The sequence below is a fragment of the Physcomitrium patens genome, chromosome 15, assembly GCF_059467195.1.
Source record: "Physcomitrium patens ecotype Gransden chromosome 15, ASM5946719v1, whole genome shotgun sequence".
Classification (NCBI taxonomy): domain Eukaryota; kingdom Viridiplantae; phylum Streptophyta; class Bryopsida; order Funariales; family Funariaceae; genus Physcomitrium; species Physcomitrium patens.
In genome coordinates, this window is record NC_143424.1 from 310,726 (window position 1) to 333,941 (window position 23,216).

General features: G+C 35.3%; 1 protein-coding gene and 1 long non-coding RNA gene across 4 annotated transcripts; one reads left to right on the top strand and one right to left on the bottom strand.

Annotated features, from left to right (window-relative positions):
- The first annotated feature begins 1,268 nt into the window (after nt 1–1,268).
- LOC141046255 (uncharacterized) lies at nt 1,269–2,558 on the top strand. Of its 3 annotated transcripts, none has more exons than XM_090256102.1 (2): nt 1,269–1,286; nt 1,731–2,558. In XM_090256102.1, the coding sequence occupies exon 2, from the start codon at nt 1,774–1,776 to the stop codon at nt 2,200–2,202; it is 429 nt and encodes a 142-aa protein (XP_090112228.1). In that variant the 5' UTR covers nt 1,269–1,286; nt 1,731–1,773; the 3' UTR covers nt 2,203–2,558. The 3 variants fall into 3 exon arrangements, with proteins under 3 accessions (XP_090112228.1, XP_073395227.1, XP_073395226.1); XM_073539126.2 differs by lacking the exon at nt 1,269–1,286 and adding an exon at nt 1,293–1,478; XM_073539125.2 differs by lacking the exon at nt 1,269–1,286 and adding an exon at nt 1,485–1,631.
- Nucleotides 2,559–4,629: 2,071 nt separating this feature from the next.
- Nucleotides 4,630–7,595, bottom strand: LOC112292762 (uncharacterized). Its single transcript, XR_012219107.2, has 4 exons — nt 6,974–7,595; nt 6,330–6,403; nt 6,093–6,210; nt 4,630–5,300 (listed from the first exon to the last, which is right to left on the bottom strand). It is a non-coding gene; the product is annotated as an uncharacterized LOC112292762 (long non-coding RNA).
- Nucleotides 7,596–23,216: the final 15,621 nt, after the last annotated feature.

A 23,216-nucleotide genomic window follows, 5' to 3' on the forward strand; every position in this document is an offset into this window, starting at 1 on the left:
ATGTTTGTATTTAAATCTAGTGTAATTAAATAAAAATTCATGCCTCATATTTTTGAAATCTCTTAATTGTATAAAACCATTTTAAAATAATAATGTAAAATTAATTAAGCTTTAAATTTTTTTAATATTTAAATTAGATTTTAAATATTATCATTATTATTTAGAGCTTATGAATATAAAGAAAAATTAATTAATGTTTTTATTAAAGAATAAATAATACATTATAAAATAAAAATAAATGTAAAAAAGATAACAAAAGTACCTAGACTTGTGGTAAAACTTGTTTTCTGAGGCCTAGACTTACACTTATTGAACAAAATTATATAACTATGTCAGTTAGGATATCATCTTATGTAAAAATATTAAAAAGAATTAAGAAGAAAAAAATAAAATAAAATAAAATAAAATAAAAAGTCTTTAGCAAGTTATAACTCTATTGCAACCTATAAATAAAATTGAAAAAACCACTTACAAGTATGAAATCTATATGCACCACTATAAATATATAGATACTAATTCATGAAAGCAAAGATAACAGTCATGAATAAATACACACCATAATAAAACAAAATCTATAACCAAATAAACAATGTTTTTAAAGACGTAGGGAACTAAACCAAAAAATCATCCATGTTACAGTTATAAATATCAGAAAATGAACATCGACCACTTCTGATACAAGACACAATAAAGGCCAAACACCTGCTTCGGGGAAGGGTTTCTGAATCATTTGAATATGAGAGACCCAATTGAAGAAATCAATGCAAATTTCAATGAAAATTTGAACAATAACCAGAAGAACAGTAATCAATGAAGCAAAACGGAGAATGGAGGATGAGAATGTGACCAGCAAGTGGGTGATGAGATGCGGCGTAGCGAATTCTGCATCAACTGAGATGGTTCATAGCATCAGAAAATCCTCACCCATCAGAATTGTGGCATAGTCCCACAATTCTCTAAAGAGATCACCCACGTCTTCATCAGAAAAATTGCTTCGTACTGCAGGTTTGGACTCACCTCCCTCATGATATGTTGTTTTCGTTTTAGCTGTAGAATGGTGATTCCTTTTTTCCTGAAACTAACCACCGCTGCATGACGATATGAACAAGTCACTGGAGCAGCATTGACTTGACTTGCCTTGATGCAACGCCGGTTGACAAGGAAATGTGTGAGTGGGAGGTGATGGTGTCGGCATTGTGCTTGATGGAGACCGAGATGAATATCCGCATCTGGATCTTGCATACAAAGGATGCCTGCACCCATTTTGCAACCATCGCCGCAGCCAGGTTGGTGACCAACCTCCACGCTCTCTTCGGAGACATTACTCTTGCAATTTTTTATTTTTATTTTTATTTATTTTTATTTATCTCTCTCTCTCTCTCTCTCTCTGCTCTTGTTGGTCCTTCTCTGGCTTGGCGTGGTTCCAGGTTTGCAATGGTTTCGAGCAGATCTCCCACATAGCTCTAAGTAGCTCGAAGGTCTTCACTTCATGATCTTGGGATTGTGTGTTCAGAGCGTACCCGAGGAGATCTTTGTTTGGAGAAGACATGATCAGCCCCGAGTTTTTAAATTTCATGGCTCTTTCGTTTGCAAACCACGATGCCTAGCTTGTCATGGATCATGTTCCAGTTGTTAGTTTCGGAGCTCTCTGAAGGTTCGTTTTCGTTTCTTTTTTTGCAATTCTTTTTTCTTCGATTTGAGAAGCTCAAATTGAAACGCCGAATGTGCAGAATCATCTCGTAACAGCTCCTGTGCTGCTATCCTCCGTTGAAGATGCCGGATACAAGTTCCATGATGGGCTTCGGCAGTTTTTTTGCGGCAGCTCTTGCAGTCTCATCCCTGTGCATCGTCGTGGGAGGGCAACTGAGCCAACCAGGAACGGATCATGGCATTATGAGCATAAAAAACAATCTGCCATATCAAGTAACCATCATCTGCGAATCAAACGTGGAGAAGAAACCGTCATTCCACGCGGTGGCGGGAGCCAGTCTGCAGTTCGATTTCGACACGAAGCAGCACTTGCAGTGGGCATGCAGCTTCCAATCCGAGGGACCTCAGGGCTCCTTCGTGATGTGGAGGTCTCCTGCATCAGGAGGCCCCGGCTACTTGTGCATTCAAGTGTGCCAGTGGAGGGCCAATCTGCAAGGGCTATCGGTGTTGCGAACTGGAGGAAACACGGCCCTGGTCTACTTGTGGCACTGATAAGCGGCATCTACTTCATATACACACACACACACACATATATATATATATATATATATATATATTGTTGTAACTAATTAAGTTCGCACCTCATGATGTTCACAACTAGGGAATCTAGATGAATGTCCACGTCGCTCTTTTTCAGCAACTTGTATTCACAAAGAAATAGGCTAGCAAGTGGGAAACAAGTTGTTTGCTTTTGCCTTAAAACTCTCTTAGTCATACTTAAGGCTAGAATTGCTCTAAATCGGAGCACATTAGGTAGTGGATAAGGATCTTGATACGTATATAAATCACGTCTATAACCTTGTGATACATGACAATAAGATAACATTTTCTCGTCTCCATGCAAAGAACCTTGGTTTCTACTTGATATCAGAACGATGTTGTCGAATATGTAGTTGTTGCATTAGCAACTAATCTACATTTTTTCTTGATTGAGTCGAAGAAAGTGTTTCTTTGAGACCCATGCAAGCTGATTGAAAGTAATCGAAGGTGCCTGCTTCACTAAGGATCACGATTGAGTGGAGCTACCGATTTGCACCGCTGAGCGAAGCTTGGAGTCGACTGAAGATCACAATTGAGTGGAGGAACCGACTTGCATAGCAGAGCAAAGCTTGTTGTCGAGTGAACGTATTGATCGAAGTTTTTGAAACCATTATAGATTGCTATAGAAGGCAAGATCACAACTGCAGAAAATTAGTTCGACATCTAGACAGAGAGAGGACTAAAATTTGTTGAAATGACTACTAAAGGATCTTTTTCCATCACTGACCCCAACAAGCTTGAAGGTACCTCCAATTATGGGAAATGGAAGATAAAGATAAGAACCATTTTGAGAAAGAAGGAACTCTGGCATTATGTCTGCCCACAAGAATTTAGAATTATTGTGGAGCTCGGAGAGATCACACTTGAGATAGAACAAGGGGAAATGATAGAGCTTTAACGATTCTAATACTCTCACTAAAAGACAATGTGTTGCACCATGTCTCAGAAAGTGAAGACCCTTTGTTGTGTTGGAACACACTCAAGAATATCTTCAAAGCTACGAACGGAGTAAGAGCTCTTCATCTCAGCAAAAATCTTGGAAATATCAAGATGGCTGAAGGTACCACTACGGAGTATTTTATCAAGTGAGTAAAGGAGCTGGTCACCCAACTCTCGAGTGTTGGAGACCTAGTACAAGACACCAGGGTGGTTCAGATCATGCTCGGAGCCTTACCAAAAAGCTATGACGCTTTTGTTCAAGTCGTATTGTGTCAGGACGAGCTGCCCAAGTTTGAGAAACTTTGTGGCAAACTTCTATTGGAAGAAGCAAGAAGGGAGGGCGATGGGAATCAAAATGAAGCACTTTCAGTAGTGAAAGCAACAAAGCATATAGGCACATTCTACAGAGGACAAAGAACTTATTTTCAACACCTCAAGAGCAAAAATGATAAGAGGTGGATCAGCGAACTTCAAAGCCCCAGAATATTTTAGAACTGTGCGGAGAGGACATTGCAACAACTGTGGAGTTCGGGGCCACTTCGCAAGGGAATGCGTCAAACCACCAATACACCAACAAGAACAATACAAATCTCAATTTAGACGTCGATCGGAGCACAGAACACAAGCTCATGCTCTGCAAGAAGAAACAATGACGGAAGAGCCAATGAAGGCTTCTGAAATGTTCGAGGCCGCTATGATGTCGACAACAACGACATTGATATCAACAACAACGACATTGCTAGTCGGTATTTAACCTCCGGTGCTACAAAGCACGTGACGAGGGATCCATCCAAAATGTTTGAGTTGAAAACAATTGGAGACTCTAATGTTTGCTGATCAAGTGGAATTTCTCATTCAATACTAGGAAAAAGAAATGTATTTTTTAAATCTGATGGACAAGTAAAGAAGATTAGCAATGTTTTGTACGTTCTTGGTGTCACAAAAAATCTGTTATCTGTAGATAGCATCACGGACCAAGGCTGTATTATAACATTTGGCCCAACACACTATCAATGATTGTGAACGCTTTTGATCCATCAAAAGTTATCGCTCGAGAAAGTTGGGACGCCGCCAATGGGCTACATGGGTTAAACTCCGTTAGCTTAGAAACTCACATTTGTTTTATTGATGAACAAAACTCACTTGATTTGTGGTATTCTAGACTAAGTCATGTCAATCACAAAACTCTCCGGGGGATGACAACTGCGGTAGAAGGACTGTGGTAGAAAGACCATGCTCACACTGCATGGAAGGATATCATAGGAGGGCCAACGTCTCTAAGAAATCAGCAAGTAGGGCCGCGCAGAGAAACGAAATTATACATTCGGATCTCTGCGGGCCAATACCAACATAGTCCTTATCCGGATCATGATTTTTCATGACCTTCATCGACGATCATTTGAGGAAGACATGGACTTATTTCTTAAATCGAAATCAGAAGCTCTCCAAATATTCAAAGATTTTATATGATAGAGAATGCAACAGAAGATTTCATCAAAATAATTAGAGCAGACCGAGGAAGGGAGTTTACATTGATGGAGTTCAAAGCATACTGCACCAGTAACAGTATTGTCCACAAAAAAACTCAAGCTTACACTCTGTACCAAAATGGAGTTGCGGAGCGTAAGAATAGAACGCTCCTCGAATGAGCCAAACCCATGACTTTTGCCAGCAACACGCCCGCATACCTCTGGTCGGAGGCAATTAACAAGGCCACATACTTGATCAATCGATGCCCCTCACGCAGCAACAACGGTGTCACTTCAAAAGAGAGGTACATTGGAATCAGACCCGCAGTCAATCATCTTAGGATTTTTGGATTGTTGGCATATGTTTACATTCCACAATATCAAAGAAACAAAATCCAGCTTAAATCTATTTGCTGTTTTTTTGTGTTATGATCTAACTACAAAAACGTACATGTTATTTAACCCCTGGGACAATGAAAACAGTGATAAGTAAGGACGTCGTCTTTGACAAAACAGTCCTGAGTATTAAACAAATCATGCCACCGCAACCACTAGGAGAGAGTACAAGGCTAAATCTCACCTGAATCAACAAAGTCGCGCCTCCAAAAGAGAATGCTAGTTCGCAGTCTCAACTGGAACCATCTACAGATGATCATCAAAAGTTAACTTTGGCCTCAACATCAAGCACACAAATGACTTTGTCGAATACATCACCCATGATCCAAAACAAGAGGTCAACCTGAGTAAGAAGGCTACCAGTGTGCTTTGAAGATTATATATACGTAGTGGATTTAAAAGATCTTGACGCCTTTGAGGAAGCGAGAAGTCACCCGGGAGGTGGTTCACAGGCCAGAGGGCAAATCAACTATTACCTCGAAATGGATTTCTAAAACAAAGCTGACCGCCGATGGTATAGTATAGAAGCTCAAGGCAAGGTTTGTTGCCCGAGGTTTTAAGTATAGGGAAGGTATCAATTATCAAGACACCTTTGCCTCAACGATTAACTGGCCAACCATCAAGTTCGTTGTGATCATGGCGACAAAGAAAGATTGGAAACTTTGATATCTAAATATTAAAACCGCATTCCTGAATGGAGATTTTCAGGAGGAAGTGCACAGGGAGCTGCCTCAGGGTCTATGTCTTTTGCAATAAGAGGATCAAGGTAAGGTCTGTTTGCGTAAGAAAGCGATTTTTGACCTTAAGCAAGCTAGTCGGGCTTGGTACATCAAAATCCATATGTTCCTGATTGATTTTGGAATGGTCAAAAGTGAAGTAGATCACAATTTGTACTTCTGTCAGGAATGTGAGCTAACCATGATAGTTCTAATTTATGTTGATGATTTATTAATTACTAGTAATCATGCAACTCGCATTGATGCACTTCAGCACAAACTTGAAAACAAATTTGAAATGTCAAAGTTGGGAGTTACTCACCATTTATATTGGAGTCGAATTTGTTCGTTTCCCGCATGGAATACTGCTGCTCAAGAGGACCTATGCATTGAATTTCCTCAAGAAGTTCAAGATGATGAATGGTGCCCCCGCAACAACCCTGATAAAAGTAGTTAACTCCACGTGAATATAGAAGCAGATTTGGTGGAGATAAACAAGTATTAGAGCTTGATTGAAAGCTTGATTTATCTTATTCATACCATGTCTGATATTTCTTACCATGTCACTTGCCTCAGTCGTTTCATATCAACCCTTCAACGACCACATTTTGATGCTGCTACAAGTATCCTCCGCTACATCAAAGGAACCAGTAGTTTTGGGGTGAACTTTTCGAAAGCCACAGCGATAGATCTACAAGGCTTTGTTGACTTAGACTAGGGACGTGATCTGAACAAGAGGAGATCAACATCCGGCTTGTTGTGGAAAGTAGAGGAGGCACCACTTCATTGGAGCAGCAAGCTGCAACCTACGGTAGCACTCTCCACGACAGAAGTGGAGTACAGAGCTCTTTCTGATGCGGAGAGAGAAATCCTGTGGCTGCGAACGATGATGACTGAGTTGAGAGAGGGACTAACAAAGCCAACAAAAGTATTTTGTGATAATCAAAGTTCTATCAAGTTGGTCAAAGACCTAGTGCTGCATGCAAGAGCTAAGCACATTAAGTTGCAGCATCATTACATTATAGAAAGGGTTGAAGAATGTGACATCAAGATAACCTACATCCATACAAGTGAGCAAGAGGCCGATATATTTACAAGCCGTTGGGAAGGGTGACCTTTCAACAACTTAGACAGAGAATAAGAGTGTAAGAGCTCCTCTAAGAGAATAAGCTCCTCTAAGAGCTCTCAGAGTGAGCCTCCTACCAGTAAATGTGCTCGTCAGAAGAGCCCACATTTGAACTGCATCCAGAAGCTATTTCTTCCGTATCAGCGCTATTGCTCTCACAGGATAAGAAATTCCTTCCCAACAAATAGTCACTCAAATCCTCCTCCAATAGAATTCTAAACCTATCTATTTCAATTCTGTAACGGCAGGTCAGAGGGAGAGGATTTTTCTTTTCTGACTCACAATGCTATACATAACCATGATTGTCCATACTAAAAAATGAAACAACTTGCCACTTGAAGAAGCTTCCAACCAAGCACTTTCACGCTTGGGAAACATGCCGAAGTTGAAATAGAAGGAAGGGAGCGCGAGAGACAAGGAGCCTGCGCCACAAAAATTTGGACACAATACCATTAGGTGGACTAAGAAGCAAGGTCTCATCACATGCAACATCGTTAATCTTGGCAGTACGATGATTCTGGGTTGTGACATCGAAAGAAGAAGTCCCTAGCACCGAAGCAACACAACCACAATCCACTGAACGAGACTCACGCAACGACGTGCAAAATCTATCACTAGCCATACCAAAACTGCAAATGCCTGCGACTGCAAACATCATCACCAAGATGAAGATAAAGGACGAAGAATCTAGAGTATAGAAGAAACTGTTTCAGAAAACTGAGGGGAAGAGACACTTACCAACACCAGTTGTTGAAATTAATGCAGGATGCGCACCTTAACCTCCTCCACGCTATCGCGGTCCCGCAAGTCGGCCATAACTATCATTAAAACTTGTTGAACTGATAGTATCATCATAAGGTGAGACTGAGGGTGTTGAAACTAATTACATTCGCACCTCATGATGTTCACAACTAGGTGCGAGGGAATCTAGATGAATGTCCACGTCGCTCTTTCTCAGCAACTTGTATTTGCAAAGGAATAGGCTAGCAAGTAGGAAACAAGTTATTTGCTTTTGCCTTAAAACTCTCTAAGTCATACATCAGGCTAGAATTGCTCTAAAACAGCGCACATTAGATAGCAGAAAAGGATCTTGATACGTATATAAATCATGTCTGTAACCTTGTAATACATGACAATAAGATAATATTTTCTCGTCTCCATGCAAAGGACCTCGACTTTTCTCTCTCTCTCTCCCTCTCTCTCTCTGTGTCTACATGTGTATACATAGATCTATATACATATATATATATATATATATAACGTAAGTCTCACCACAATGATAGTTATGGCCGACTTGCGGGACCGCCGACTCAGTGTCTGATCGAGTGTTGCCACACTTTCCGATGGGCACTGAATTACCCAACTCTCTCACTCTCTCTCTCAGTCTCATGCAGAGGCATGGAATCACCTCTTTTGCCAATCCTGTCATTGCCTTTCTTGCTTTCAGCCCCGTCAAGAAGAATCACGTTGTGAGACTTACTTCTATGCATGCATCCGGTTTGTTGTACCAACTTTGGGTTGATCAAATTCAGTTTCCTTGCTCTTCACAATATTTAAGAAATAAATGTTGAATGTAATGAAAAGTTCTTATACTTTAAAATTGGTAGGATATATATATATATATATATATATATATTGCAATTTGAGGTTTAATGATTATTGCTAAGTTTTAGATGATTTATTTACAAAATGGGGTTTATAATTATTAGTAAAATTTGGATGAATTATTTACAAGAATTACAACATCTGATATCTAAAAAAAACTTTCAAATAGAGATAATGTTTTATTAAAATAGAGTGGGAAATAAAATTTATAATTTTTATGATTAAAAGTTTGGGATTTCAAGAAAACTCTTTGTGGAATATATTTAAAATCAAAAAAATCGTACTTTTATTAAAATTCAAAAAAATAAGCAAAAAAACTAACAAAAAGATACATAATAATTTCAATTAAAATAAAGCGTTTTTAAATAAGTATCGTTCTAAAATTTGACCTTTAAAGTTGCTAAAATATTTTATGAAACAAAAATCAATGAATTATTTTAAGTATAAATACCAAGGTTTTAAAATATAGTACATTAAAATATATTTTTATAGGCTTAATTATTGTATTTTTTTTCTTGTTAAGATTTTGTTTTATAAGTGTATTTAGTTATTGTTGCAATTTATTAGTCTAAACATAAATCATAGCACTTCATATCAGGATTACTATTTTTTATTTTATTTAATTTATTTGATTATAGATAATTTTTAGAAAATATATATGTTTTTAATAATAACCTTCATTTATAGTATTAAAAACTAGTCTCATATGTAAAATTTTTATAAAAATAAGAGAAAAAATATAGCCATTTAATTTAAATTTTAAAATCAAATATTATTGTAAAAGGATTTGCTAAGATGCGATATTGGTCAATGCGTTCTACCAATTTACAATTCTTATATTAATTATAAATTTTAGAGTTGGAAGCTTACAACACACTACATGTTTTTAAATTAGATTTATATTAGATTATTTCTAGCATTGGTTTGCTGTTGTCTATGTATTTTAAATATATAGTGTTTATATTTTTATTTTATTAATATTAATTAAACTTTAAAATTTTATATTTTATGCTTTGAGTCTTTTCTGGCAACAATAAAAATATTATTAATATTTCTATCTAATTATAGTTCTTTTGTCATAAATTAATCAATTGTAAAATATTAAATAATGTATTTAGAATACTATTTGAATGTTTCTAATGAACAATAAAATATATTTTATAATATTTAATGCTACAAGTAGATTTCTACAAAGACTTAAGATTCTATAATTATTATTTTTGTGATTTTATTTTTAGTATTGAATTCTATTAGAAGCTGATTATAACATTGTTATTAGTATTTTATTAAATAAATCAAATTTTTTAATATCAATTTTTATAATGTATTCTTCATACTTCAGAAAAATGTTGGATTTATATTTGTGTCAAATTATTCTTTTTCATAAATCTCTATTCAATAAAAATAGTTCAAACTATAAGATTAAGCGACTTTTTTATTTAAATATTCAAAGATTATATGTTTAGATGGTTGGTTATTTATATATAATCTTGATAGCTAATCCAATATCCCTATCTAAGATTTATATAATTTCTTCTTATATTAATTATTAAATGAATACAATTTTTTGAATATTCACAAAAACTGAAGTACTCTCTATTGTAACATTTTTAAAAAAACTCATTTTATGTATTTTAGTATTTGATAATCTAAGAAAGAACCAGAGGATTTTTGACATTTTGATCTATGCCATTGAAAAACAGAATTTGGAGCAAACATAGCAACAACAGATTGATTCTAAAGCATATTGAATAGACTTTATACAAAAAAATTGATTTTTAATTTTTTTTAATCACTTATACAACCAACAACAATGAAAATATATGCATTGCAGGCATTTGAAAAAAGTGGTAATACATTTGCATTTATCATAAAGTCAATAAGAACTTTAAGACTTTGGTAGATATTTTCATGTGTTGCTTTATCAAGAATTATTGTACACCTTCCTAGTTAAGGATGTACTACACATTCAACATTTGAGATCCCACTGAAAGTGCAAAAACAATACACATGTAAATATCTTTTAAAGGATTATTCATGTAATTTAGAATGAGATACCAACACAACATTGTCATTCATCGGAAGCTATTAATTGGGAACCTCAACATATATATGTATGTCTATATATATATATATATATGTATATATATGAATATAAAAAAATGTTAATTAATGATTTTAGACAAACTCTTTTTGCTGCTGTAAATGAAGCTGAGAAGATATTACTGATATTTCTATTCAGCACTCTAAGTTGTGACAACACATCAAAGTATATAAATTATGAATAATAAAACCATCAACATTTAAAAAATAAATATAAATAAATAAATAAAAACTTTTTGCACACATTGAATGAGACCTTTTAACGAATAATTCATTAGTTTTTTTTATTTTTTATAATTCATGTATTCTTAAACTCACAAACATAATTTTATAAAGAAAGGAGTAAAACAAAATCATTTCATGGTTTTGAGAACTTCGGATACACAGAAGTGCCTGCATTATTAAATAACAAAGCAGATCCATCAGGACGAGGAGGACGACGTCAGCCCGTCCGTTCGTCCACTTTCGTCCGATCGTTCGTTCGTTCGTTCGTCCGTCTGAGGACCGTCCCCATGAAACCCTAAGAGGAGTGGGAGGGCTGTGCAGGGCGGAACCGCGCATTGAAATGCGAAATGCGAAATGGGGAGCCCGTGCCAGTCTCCGTTTCGAGATCAGAGCCACTGAACGAACAACAACAACAGCATCGGCATCAGCATGATCATAGCAGCACACTCTCTCCCGTTCCACCTCCTCCACAGGACAGATGGATGGCGCATCTCCGCGTCCCAACTCAAAGTCTCGCCTCACGCCGATAGATGGATGGATAGATGGATGCCCCTGCCCCCGCCCCCGCCCCCAACCCCCTTAAATGAGCGTGACGTTGCGAGGACGTCGGCACGCTTTCCCATTCCGAAGGCACTCGCGCCGCAAGAGGGAGGGCGGAGGAGCAGGCTGGGGGGGGGGCTCCTCATTCCTAGTATTACTGCTGCTGCTACTACTGCTCACTTACTTATTTCGTGTAATGTTCTCCCACTCTAAGTCCATGCATGAATGTACTCTTCTTGTGGGGGGGGTTCTTTTGGGGAACCCTGGATTGACGTGGAATTGACCCAGAAGGGGAACCCGACGTACGTGCATAAATGAAACCCAAGGACGACCGACGCACACGACGTACGTCCAGACCCACCAGGACGATGGTGTGGAGACATGACCTTCTTCAATCTTCCTTCCACATGATCTCGTTCGTTTGTTCTCTCGTTCAGAGAATTTACTTGCATGTATTATTGTGTTGTTGTGGTCAATTTCTGGATTCAATTCATGATGTGATATTCAATTCTATGTATTCTGCATCTACTTTATGAGATTTTGATTGAAAGTACACAAAATGAAAGTGTATAAATATCAAAAGAAGTTTAAGCACATTGTTATTTGATTATTTATTTTTTAAAATTCTACTAAAGTTATTTTTATTGTTTATGGATTTTTCTTTGTGCAAAAAATACTTCTTTCAAAAGGAACAATAAATCATTACATGAAAAAGTAGTTTTAATATGTAATATTGTGTATATATATATATATATATATATATATATATGGAAGTTTATTTTTAACAAATTTTTTATTTTCATTTTTAAATGATTTATTATATTATTTATTTTAATTATTAAAAACCTCAAACAGATTTAAATATTGAGTATTAAATAGATGCTAATATTAAATTGTATTCAATTTAATATTAGCATGTGTTGTAGTTTGTTGAGGAAAGGACACTGCATTGTGGTCCAACACCAGGCTTCTCCATACTCCCTGTCTTGACTTCATGCAATTAGCTTTTTTGAAACCCATGATGCCAGTGCCTGGCTCTTGACCTTTTGATACATTTGCTGCTGTGGGGGGAAGAATAACGATAATAATAATCATAATAAGAATGACTTTAAAGGAAAAATAAGAGGAGGAGAGAAATAAATAAATAAATAAATAAATAACTCTTCATTCAAAGTAATGAGGACGGTATGAAAACTGACTTTGCTTTCGTTTTAGAAGGTTGTGAGCAACGTGGGTGGGTCGTTGACAGACATTTGTGAGCAAAAAATTCGAGTTCCAGTGAAAGCGTTCATGCAATCAATCGCAGAGTTAGCGTTCGGAAATTACTTCTTCTTTATGAACCCGTTACAAGGTAATGTGAAAGCCAATATGGACAACCGAATAGTTCTCCAGAACTACTACAAAATTGCTCCCTACTTCGGCACGTTGTAACCCACTAGAACTATTCTCGACTCTTGGTTGGTATTAACATCTGCAGGTAATTTTTTTTCTGGCACACTGAAGCTCCCTCTTAGAAGTGTGGGAAGAAACCCCACCTCCCCCCCCCCCTCCAACTGATATTGTATTAATTTATTATGAAGTTTCATTTTTGAGTAGTTCCGCTTTGCTGCGAGGATTCGTCATTCCGCAGCAAGGAGTCGAAGTAGGAGGAGCCAAGCTCATCCTGGATGTCAGACAAGAGCTCCCTCACGTTGATCACTTGGTTGTCGTCCCTGTTGTCTAGAGCCTCTTCAATCTGCTCACGGATTTTCCTCCCCATCTGGTCCTCTATCGTAGAAAGTAGCTCCCTCAAGTTGGTCCATTCTGGAAGATCTTCCAGAGCCTCAAACAGCTCGTTCGCCATGCTTGCTCTTTCGGTTTACCAGCTAAGATCCTGGAGTTGTCTTATCGCGTGGCCCAGAAGGACTGATTCCAGCCGTGGCCCAACCAGGGAACCGAATCCTGTGACTTAAATCAGATCATTCGAGTTAAGTTCATCTGCTGCCCTATTTCGAGTTGTTTCTACCCCCTCTTCCCCTCACACGCAAGTTCACACGGTGCAACGCGGGAGGCCTGTCAGAGTAAAATTTTGGAGACGGGCTAGTTAAAGTGGTGCCAAAGACGGAGGAGGACGAGGGAAGGAAGTTTCATAGGGCTGTCAAACTCACGTTCAGCATGTCGTAGCGTGGCAGAGAAGTTATTTCCTGGAGTGTCCAGACATATCAACCATTATGTAGGCCAGCACTGCAATCACTTCGCAGAAAGAACAAAAAAATTCAATAATCTCTTAAACCCCTCCAGATGAATGAACAACTCCAGAAATCCTGCATGATCCCTGCCTGAATCAGGCTCTCCTGGAGGGGCCTGAGCTAACTCAACACCGGAAGTTGCAGGGCAGCTAAAGGAACCTTGTCTGGCTTCACCCATGTCACTGCGGAGTAATACACTGGAAGGTTGCGATGAGCACCTTCTTGTACTTTTGTCTGGGGGCCATGGTAGTCGACGTCCATGAGCCAGTGAAGAGCGAGCACTGGTTTTCATTGGTCCACTTGTGGTGAGCACCACGGCCAAACTGCACACGCGGAAGACTTGAAACGCAGAGACGCACGCCTTTCATTCCCAGGATTCCGTGGGCCCGAGGGGAACCAGCTCCGGCAACATCATAAAATCCATCCGACGTCTCACCGCAGCAGATAATGGCACGACAACCTTGACCACCTGTCTCGCGGCCGTTGGAAAACGATTCCAAAAGCTAAATTGATAATGCCCTTGGAACGGCAAACCCCCCAGCTGAATTGTGTGACAATTTTTAGCGTATTGTTGGTTCTGAGTGGCATATCCAAAGAGCCTCATTCTTCTCTGTTCATCATATGAGACAGATCCATTCAGGAAAAAAGCCAATGAAGCCACTCTGAAACGGCTCCTGTTTGGTGACAAGCAGCCAATGGCGGTATACAGACCTGTTCTCCTCCTTGCAGTGGGTTTTGTCTGCTACTGGTGGTTACAGTACACAAAAAAACAAAAAGCCAAAACAATAAAACAAAAATTCTGTACGCTGAAATCACAAACCACTAATACCGTTTTGTCCATACAATGTAATTTTTACTTTAACAGCTTCAGACACAGTACAGCTCCTTCCGAATTCGGTTCCTTGGAGATCATTCCTTGTACAATTCGTTTGGTACTTTGACATAGAATTTAAATTCAATCTAGTCTCTCTCTGCAGTCATAGCGTGGTAAAATCATGTCTGATCAGAGCCGTGCTGGAAGCGTTTTCCGATCAACTCCCCCCCCTTTTTTTTTTCTTTTTTTTTTTTTTTTTTTTTTTTTTCTTTTACCTGACGCCCTCGGTTACAGAATTTGAGTTATTGTTGAGGGACTTTCGTTTGCGAGGGTTTCTTCGTCTTTTTTTAATTTATTCATTTAGTTTTTATTGAATTCTGTCGTTTCATGTGTCACAGCGCTCCAAGCAGACCCTCGCAATACTCTGATATGAAAACAGTGTTGCCTTCCGTCCTGGATCTTTATTACACTCGTCCAGCTTAAAAGGCTAAATATAGGTGTGGTCTGGGACGTGGAAGAGTCAGTGGCACATAGGCGAAGAGCCCATCGAAACATGCGTATGATCACATATTCACTATTGCAGCCATTTGGTTCTGCCCACGATCGCATGTGCAACCCAAATTTTACTTCCCATCGACGGACGTAGCAGAGTGCGTCACTCTCAATTTCTGGAAGGCGAAAAGATTTGTTTGCTTCTGACTGAAGAAGTATCCACCCTAACATCCTTCATGCAGAATGTGGCTGCTTGAGCTACGTAGGACGTTCACGTCCTGGAAGGACTCAGATGGAGAAGTGTCCCACCTTGGAGCATATCCGAACTCACAAACTACTCTCGTGTACCTTGAAAGTCAATTCCCACACCCACTTTTGGTGGTACATGTGCAATGTAGTGCCTTCAGAGTCCTTCCACCACAAACATGGAGACCGAAGGGAAGCGAGCCCACTGATGAGGTTTCGAGGGTCGTCACACCCAGACCTCGACAGCTCAGACGTAGTGATGACCAACTCATGACCAAGTCTACTCGATAACCACACACAGAAAACAACATGACCGGGTATTCTGGACACGAAGTAAAACATCTAGATGTCTCAGCAGGACAAACGAAGCGCATCTACGAACATCGAGCCCTAGAACGGCCACAACCACGAATATTCCGAGACAGCAAGAAGTTTATACTCCATCTTTGACGATCCCTAAGAAACTGTGCAGGTATTGCCACCCCTCCAACGGCACCGCCGCGTTGTGTTAGGAAAGTGCCCCAAGTTGAGGGTACTGGGAAAAGTGGATCACTGGGACTCTCAAGATGAGGAATCCTGAAGCAGATTCACAGAAGAAAGTTGAGAAGCCAGTGCTCCGTTGCTTACATTGCCATGCACTCTCTTCATTCCTTCCTTCCTCCCTTCCTTCCTGATTGACTTTGATGGCTGCATCTATGATCAGAAACTAGTCTCCGCTGCGCACCCCTGCTTTGTATCAGGCTCATGCAACCTCATGGCTTTCATGGCTAAGATGCAGTACATCTCCCCCTCCCCCCACCTGGTTGGTTGGTTGGTTGCTTGCTGTGGTATTGTGGGTGCATGGCAACAGATGGTGCAGGGAGTTGGCGAACTCTGCCATGGTTTCATGGTTTGGTGTTTGGGTTGCATGAATTGCTGCAGAATTCATGTGTGGATATGATCCTTGATCTCAGAACCAAATCTGATTGGTTGTAGCTTTTGCCAGATGCTTAATTTTCCAATAAATGTGTACATCTTGACTTGGGCAAAGTAGCTTTCATTTATGGAGAAAGTTAAGAAAAAATTACTTCAATCAACACTGGTTTTTCAGATTCAGATCTATTGAAATGTATTAATTTTTTCTTTTATCTTTTATCTTTCTTTATTTCACAAAAAGACTGACGGAAATGTTACACAAACCTTCATTGTATGCTTCTACAACATATTTTTTTGCTTGAATAGAATGATTTGTATTCTAACCATGTTGTAAGATTCTATCTTTCAATCCTTGAATCTATCTCTTATGTCAAGCAACTCAAGAGAATAAACCAATGGGATAAACCAGATGAGATAAGAATCATCTTTGATTGGTTTCATATTTTATTATTTTCATCAAAAGTGAAACAAAAGTAAAGCACTAATTCAATTTTTCATCAATTAGAGATTAAAATCTACATATTATTGTAGATTGCGAAGAATAGCACTATAAGGTCACTAGGCATGGTACTTAGAAGCTCCTAATTGAGACTATGAAAAGTGGCACTACTTCTATAATTGTGGTGGATTCCATGTAGTCTTTAATTTCTCGCCTTTGTCTTCTTGCAAGGTGTCATTGAATTCCTAGAATATAAATGTATGAATTCAAACCTGATAAAAAAATTTATGAACTAAGGGAGTGTGATTCTTGGACAATTCATTGAAGCTTTAGAAGCTTTATTTGAAAAGCACAAAGGCTTTTTAGAATTTGAAGATGACACCTTATAGATTTATTAGTAAAATTTAAAGAAGACAACTTTGAAAGCCTAATGGCAAAAACTTGGATGATTTGCATAATATCCAAAGATGGCACACACAAATGTATAAGTTATGAATTTAAAAGTTCAACACAAGATGGACAATATTTACTATTATATATATATATATATATATATATATATATAATTCATGGTATAATAAAAACATTATAAATACTATTTTTAATATTATTTGTAATACTACACAAGTATTTTCATCATGTCATATACTTCTTTTTATAATATAAATATAAAACATGCCATTATTTTAAAAAAATAATATATATATATATATATATATATATATATATATATATATTTAATATATGGATGGAGGTATTTAAGACTTGTTATCAAATTTATTCTTTTTACAAGTGTAAAGAAGGTATGTTTGTAGATATGGCCATCATTAATTAAAAAATTCTTCAAATCTAGCAACACTATATACATTAAAGTGATAAGATATCTACAATATGAATAAACCAAATTCTTTTATTATATGCATGTAAGGTAAAATATTTAGTAGAAGTATGTCATCTTACAAAAAAATTACATGAGATAATATTAATTTTTTATTCATCATTCTTACTAATAAAATTAGCTATCAAGCAACTTAAATTTAAAAAGAAAAAAGAAAAAAGAAATGTAATGTACTTAAAACGTTTTTATAATAAAAGCACACCAATAAACTTTATTTATCAATCATAGATAAGTTTTAAAATCTACAATGTTTTGAAAACATCAATCTTACAATATTAGTTTATGAGCTAAAATAAACCTCCAATAGTTGGAAATTTATTTTAATTCATGACAAGTGAATTAACTATGTGATTTTATAAGTTTTTATCTATTGCTTAAATCTTGATTAAATTATTCTTTGATTTCTCTAATTAAATTCATTAATCAAATAAAATATTTATTATAAATTATACTTTATAACATAAGTTATATAAATAAATTTATTTATAGATAATATATATATATATATATATTTTAATTTTTTATATATATTTTATAATCACTATTCATCCATCAAAAAAACTTCATCTAAAAATGAGAATTCATCTACAAATAAGTTCTCATCTAAGAATTAATTTTCATCTAATATAAATATTCATTCACTTAAATCTAATTTCATTCTTTATTCTTTTATCATCTATTCTAAAATCATCTAATAAATATCATTTAAACTAAATCTAATAAAATCTATTTCTTAGAAGAGGATATTCTTTGTATTAGATCTACTCTAGTTTCAAAATTCAGATTACTCTAATAATTTGGCTTCTTTTAATAATGATAAGGCTTCTCAGTGTAGAATATAATTTCTTTTCATCAACTTCACATACAAAGGTCAATGGATGGTTAAAAAAAGAATATTTAATTAATAACTTAGTGAAAGATTAGAGTTGAATTAAATCAATAATTTCTTATTTCTATTCACCTATTGTCAAGGACATGAATTGAAAAAGATGTATAAACTTGAAAAATCTATGTCAAAAGAAGAGTCACAAAATAGAAATAAAGTAGTATGTATATTAAAAAGAAATTGAAATGGCTATTGCATAAAGACAATGAAACTAAAGACTCTTGAATCTAGACTAAAAATAAGAAAGGAATTCACAAGAGTGAAGATGGCTTCACTTTAGCCTCTATATATATTATCTAACTAAGAGCTATGTGACAATGTTCTATAAGACTTTTAATATGTGTTGACTTTGCAAGACACATACTTTAACTTATAAGGCAAGTTTTCTATGTGTGGGCTACATAGTTAGCTTATACTTCAAGCTACCAACATGTGTGGCACATGGCTAATTTATTGACTATGTTTCTAATCTAAAAAATCAATTATAGACTCCTATAAAGTCAAAGCAGTGTCTATGAAGCTTCTAAAAAGCTATTATAGAAGATATTATGGAATTAACTAGCTTTTATCTAATCATATAGGTAATTATTGGTTTATATGTATATGTCCATAATATTATCTCTCCTTCTAAGGATAAGTTCCACGAGGAGCAGTCATCATATGTTGAGAAAATCTAAGATGTGGCAAATTATATTTATTACATATTTTGATCTTTGTTCTCTTTAAAGATGGTTGATAGGGCCTCTCAACCATCAATAGTGTCCCCATACCAAGGCAGAAAGACCACCCTTTGCTTAAAAAGAACATGTTATTCTTGAGGATCTTCATCTTAATTGTGTCATCTTAAAGTTTGTAACAATCATAATGTCTTATTTAGCAAGTCAGTATACAAAGGTTCTTAGGTCAAATCTATTGGTTCTTGATTCTCTATTTTGTTAATATCACAAATACATAGAAATTACAAATAAGGATAGAAGATAGAATTCAATCTTCTTTCGACCTTGTTTCTTTTATAGCAAAGACTTACTATTCTTTATCTTCATTTTGATAGATGTTATTGATGAAAAGCCTCTACCACCTTTGTTGTATTTGCAAGATTCTTTGCTGGCTCTTATGTGTATTTATAAATATCATATCCATGCCAAAAGATAAGATATTTAATTTATTTTGGAACTATCTTCACTCTAAAACTTCTCCCACTTTGAACTCTTCATTATTGTCCACTTCTATAGGAGGAAGTAGGACTTATCTTCTTCTTGGTATGTTCATGTTAAGGACAAGAACTCAATGAAAAAATAATTCAATCAAGTGAGCCTTCACTCAAAGAAAGGTAAAAAAAATATAAATAAACAAGTATGTATATTGAAAGAGAAACTGGAATGGCTATTGCCAAAAGACAAGAAAATTAGAGACCCTTGAAACTAGACTGGAAGCAAGAAAGGAGTTGATAAGAGTGAAGAAGGCTTCACTCTTATCTCTATATATACTATCTAACTAGGGGCTACGTGGCGACGTTGTATAGGACCTCTGATATGTGTTGACTTTGTAGGACACATGCCTTGACTTACAAGGCAAGTTTTTCTACGTATGAGCCACATAGTTAGCTTGATCTTCAAGCTAACAACATGTGTGGCACATGGCCAACTTGTTGACGACGTTTCTAATCCAAAAAGTCAATTAAAGACACCTATGAAGTCAAAGCAGCATCTATGACGCTTCTAGAAAGCTTCCATATTAAATACTATAGAATTAACTTACTTTTATCTACTTTTATTTACTTCCACCTATTTGTATTTGTAATTACTAGCTTACATGAGTATGTCCGTGACAATTCATAGTCTTGTATGGTTTAAGAAGGGACACGTAGAAGACATGATCGATCTTCATTGACTCCGGTAGATGTAATTAGTAAACAACTGGATTGATTTTTTCACAAATAAGAAAAGGTTCAAACTTGCAATAGTCCAACTTATCACAAGGACAAGTAGTCTTGATATTATGATGAAGTAATCATATCTTGTCACTTACATTGAATTATAGTTATTTCTTTCAATAGGCATCCACGTTAATCTTTTGTTGTTCTTAAGCTCTGTTTAATTGCACCTTCATTGTTGCATGTAGCTTAGACAAACAATTTGTTAAACCTTCTGTCATAGGATTATTAACTTTTGAAAGTCAAAAGTATCAAATTATGGACGGTAACCATAATTGGCAAAGAAAAGTGTTAGTTGTATAGAAGAATCCATTATATTATTATAAGCAAACTTTATCAATGGCAAGAGGGTTTTTCAATCATCTTGTTGATAATTAATAGTATATTTTAAATATTGCTCCAAAACTTGGTTTATGCACTGAGTTTGTCCATCAATTTGAGGATGAAAGGCCAAAGAAAGCTTTATATCTACTTTTAAAATTTTAAAAAGAATTCTCCAAAATCTTGATACAAATTGAGTCCTCCTATCTCATATAATATCTTTCAGCAATTCATGATATTGATAGATAATGTCAAGGAAAAACTTGGCAATTTCTTCACTTGTAATAGATTTTTTACATGGTATAAAAGATGTCATTTTGGTAAAATAATCTACTATTATGAATATAAAATCACACGAATTTGAGACTAGAAGATCTATAATAAAATCCATAAAAATAGAAGACTATAATTGTTGTATAATAGGTAATGGCTGAAAAAGTCCATAAGGTCAATGACAAGGAGTTTTTGACCTTGAATAAATGTCACATGATTGAATAAAGTCTTTCATAGTCTTTCATATTTGCGGCCACTAGATATCTCTAGATATTAATTTGAAAATCTTGTTATATCCAAAATATCCTCCCACTTGAAAGTCATGATGTACTTGAAGAACACAAAAACATGCTTCTTCTTTTGGTATATAGAGGCATCATTCAAAATAAAGTATATTATTCCTAAACTTAAACTTAGAAGTATCACAAGACTTAAAAGAAGTATTCTTATCATAAACAAGAAAATTACAGGACATACTTGATTAAATTCATTTGAAAAAAGTTGAATCAACAATCAATGTTGATTTTACTACTCAAAGATGAAATTATTCCAGCTTCAATAAAACTACTCTTTATTAATCAAAAGATGCCTCTCCTTCTTTAGGTATAAGATAAGAACATCTAAAAGGGCATCAAACAAACCTTGTTGTTTTCTTCGCCGATAAGTGATATTGAACTCAAATCTTGACAAAGACATATTAACAAGCTTAGCAACAATTCAAAACACAAGTTGACATAAAATACTTAAGGTTCTTATGATTTGTATACATGGTAACTAGATTGGAAGTGCCATTTAGATAATGATGCTATTTTTGAAAAGAATCTACAATTATAAGAAGCTCTTTGTTATAGATTTCATAGTTAATCTTGACTACTAAAAATTTTCTAGAATGAAAAGCTACTAGGTGAAATTTATGATCTATTTCCATTTGTAATAATTTAACACTCAAACCAAAGTTTGATGCATCTATTTCCATAAAGAGTGCTTTAGAGAAGTCATGCAAAACAAGATTGGTACAGAAACAAAGGTTGTCTTTAAAACTTCAAATGTTGCTTCTGCTTCTTAATTCTATTGAAGTTTTGTCTTTACAAGTCAAACGTATAAGTAGAGTTACAATTTGAAAGAAATCCTTAATGAAGATCTGATAGTAGTCAACAAATTCCAAAGAATATTGAACATCTTATACCATTTTTGAGATCTTCCAATCCATAAAAGTTTAAACTTTCTTAAGATCCATCATAAGTCTATCATTTGAAATGATATAACCTAAGAAATCAACTTAATTAGTATGGAATACATACTTTTCTATCTTAGCATAGAGTCTTGCATCTCTTAATTTTTGTAATACACAATGAACATGAAGTTCATATTCTTTTGTGTTTTTAGAATAGATCAAGATATTGTCTAAATAATAGACAATAAAATCATCCAAAAACTCTTAAAAAATATCATTCATAAGATATTAAAAAGTTACTTATGCATTTGTAAGTCCAAAAGGCATGATATTATATTTGAAATGTCTGTACCTAGTTCAAAATGCAGTCTTCTATTCATCTCCTTCTTTAATGCATACTAGATTGTATGCTTGTTATAAATCTATTTTTGTATAGATCTTGGCTTGATTCAACTAATTAAGAAGTTCAAATATTAAAGATAATGAGTACTTATTCTTGATGGTGATCTTGTTGAATCCTTGATAATCAACACACATCTGTAATGATCCATTTTTTTTTCACAAATAGAATTGATGCTCCTATTGGAGATTTGGAATAGTGTATAAAGTTCTTGACTAGATTCTCTTCAACATATTCCTTGAATTCAGCCAACTCATTTTTTGATAAATTGTAGATTGGTCCAAATAATGGTTGTGCTCCTTCTTGAAGGTCAATTGAATAGTCATAGAGATGATGTTCTAGAAGAGTATCAACATTCTTTTTCTCAAATACATCTTAAAATTCTTGATATTAGCTTGGAATGCTACTTAAAGTCTTTACACCATTAGAAATGAATGTGGCATAAATGACACAAGGTGATCCTTCTTTTGCAACATGCAAAAAAGTTCTTGTACCTACAAACACATGTTTAATTGTACTAGAATTTTGATTTTTTACTTGATTAACTATACCCTTAGTTATACTTTTAGAAAAGTTGTGAATATAAGAAATCCAATCTACTTAAGGATTGTATTTTTTTAACCATAATTAGCCTAAAATAATTGGATTAGAAGAAGATCTAATGATATTAAATACCACAAAGCTATTATGACCATTGATTATTACTTCTATAGGAAGGATTTTGTGAATAATATGTCCAAAAGATAATAGACAACCATCTATGATTTCTACATGAATAAGTTTAGTTGTCTTTATTAAAGTTATGTTAAGTCTTTTAGCAAATTCTTC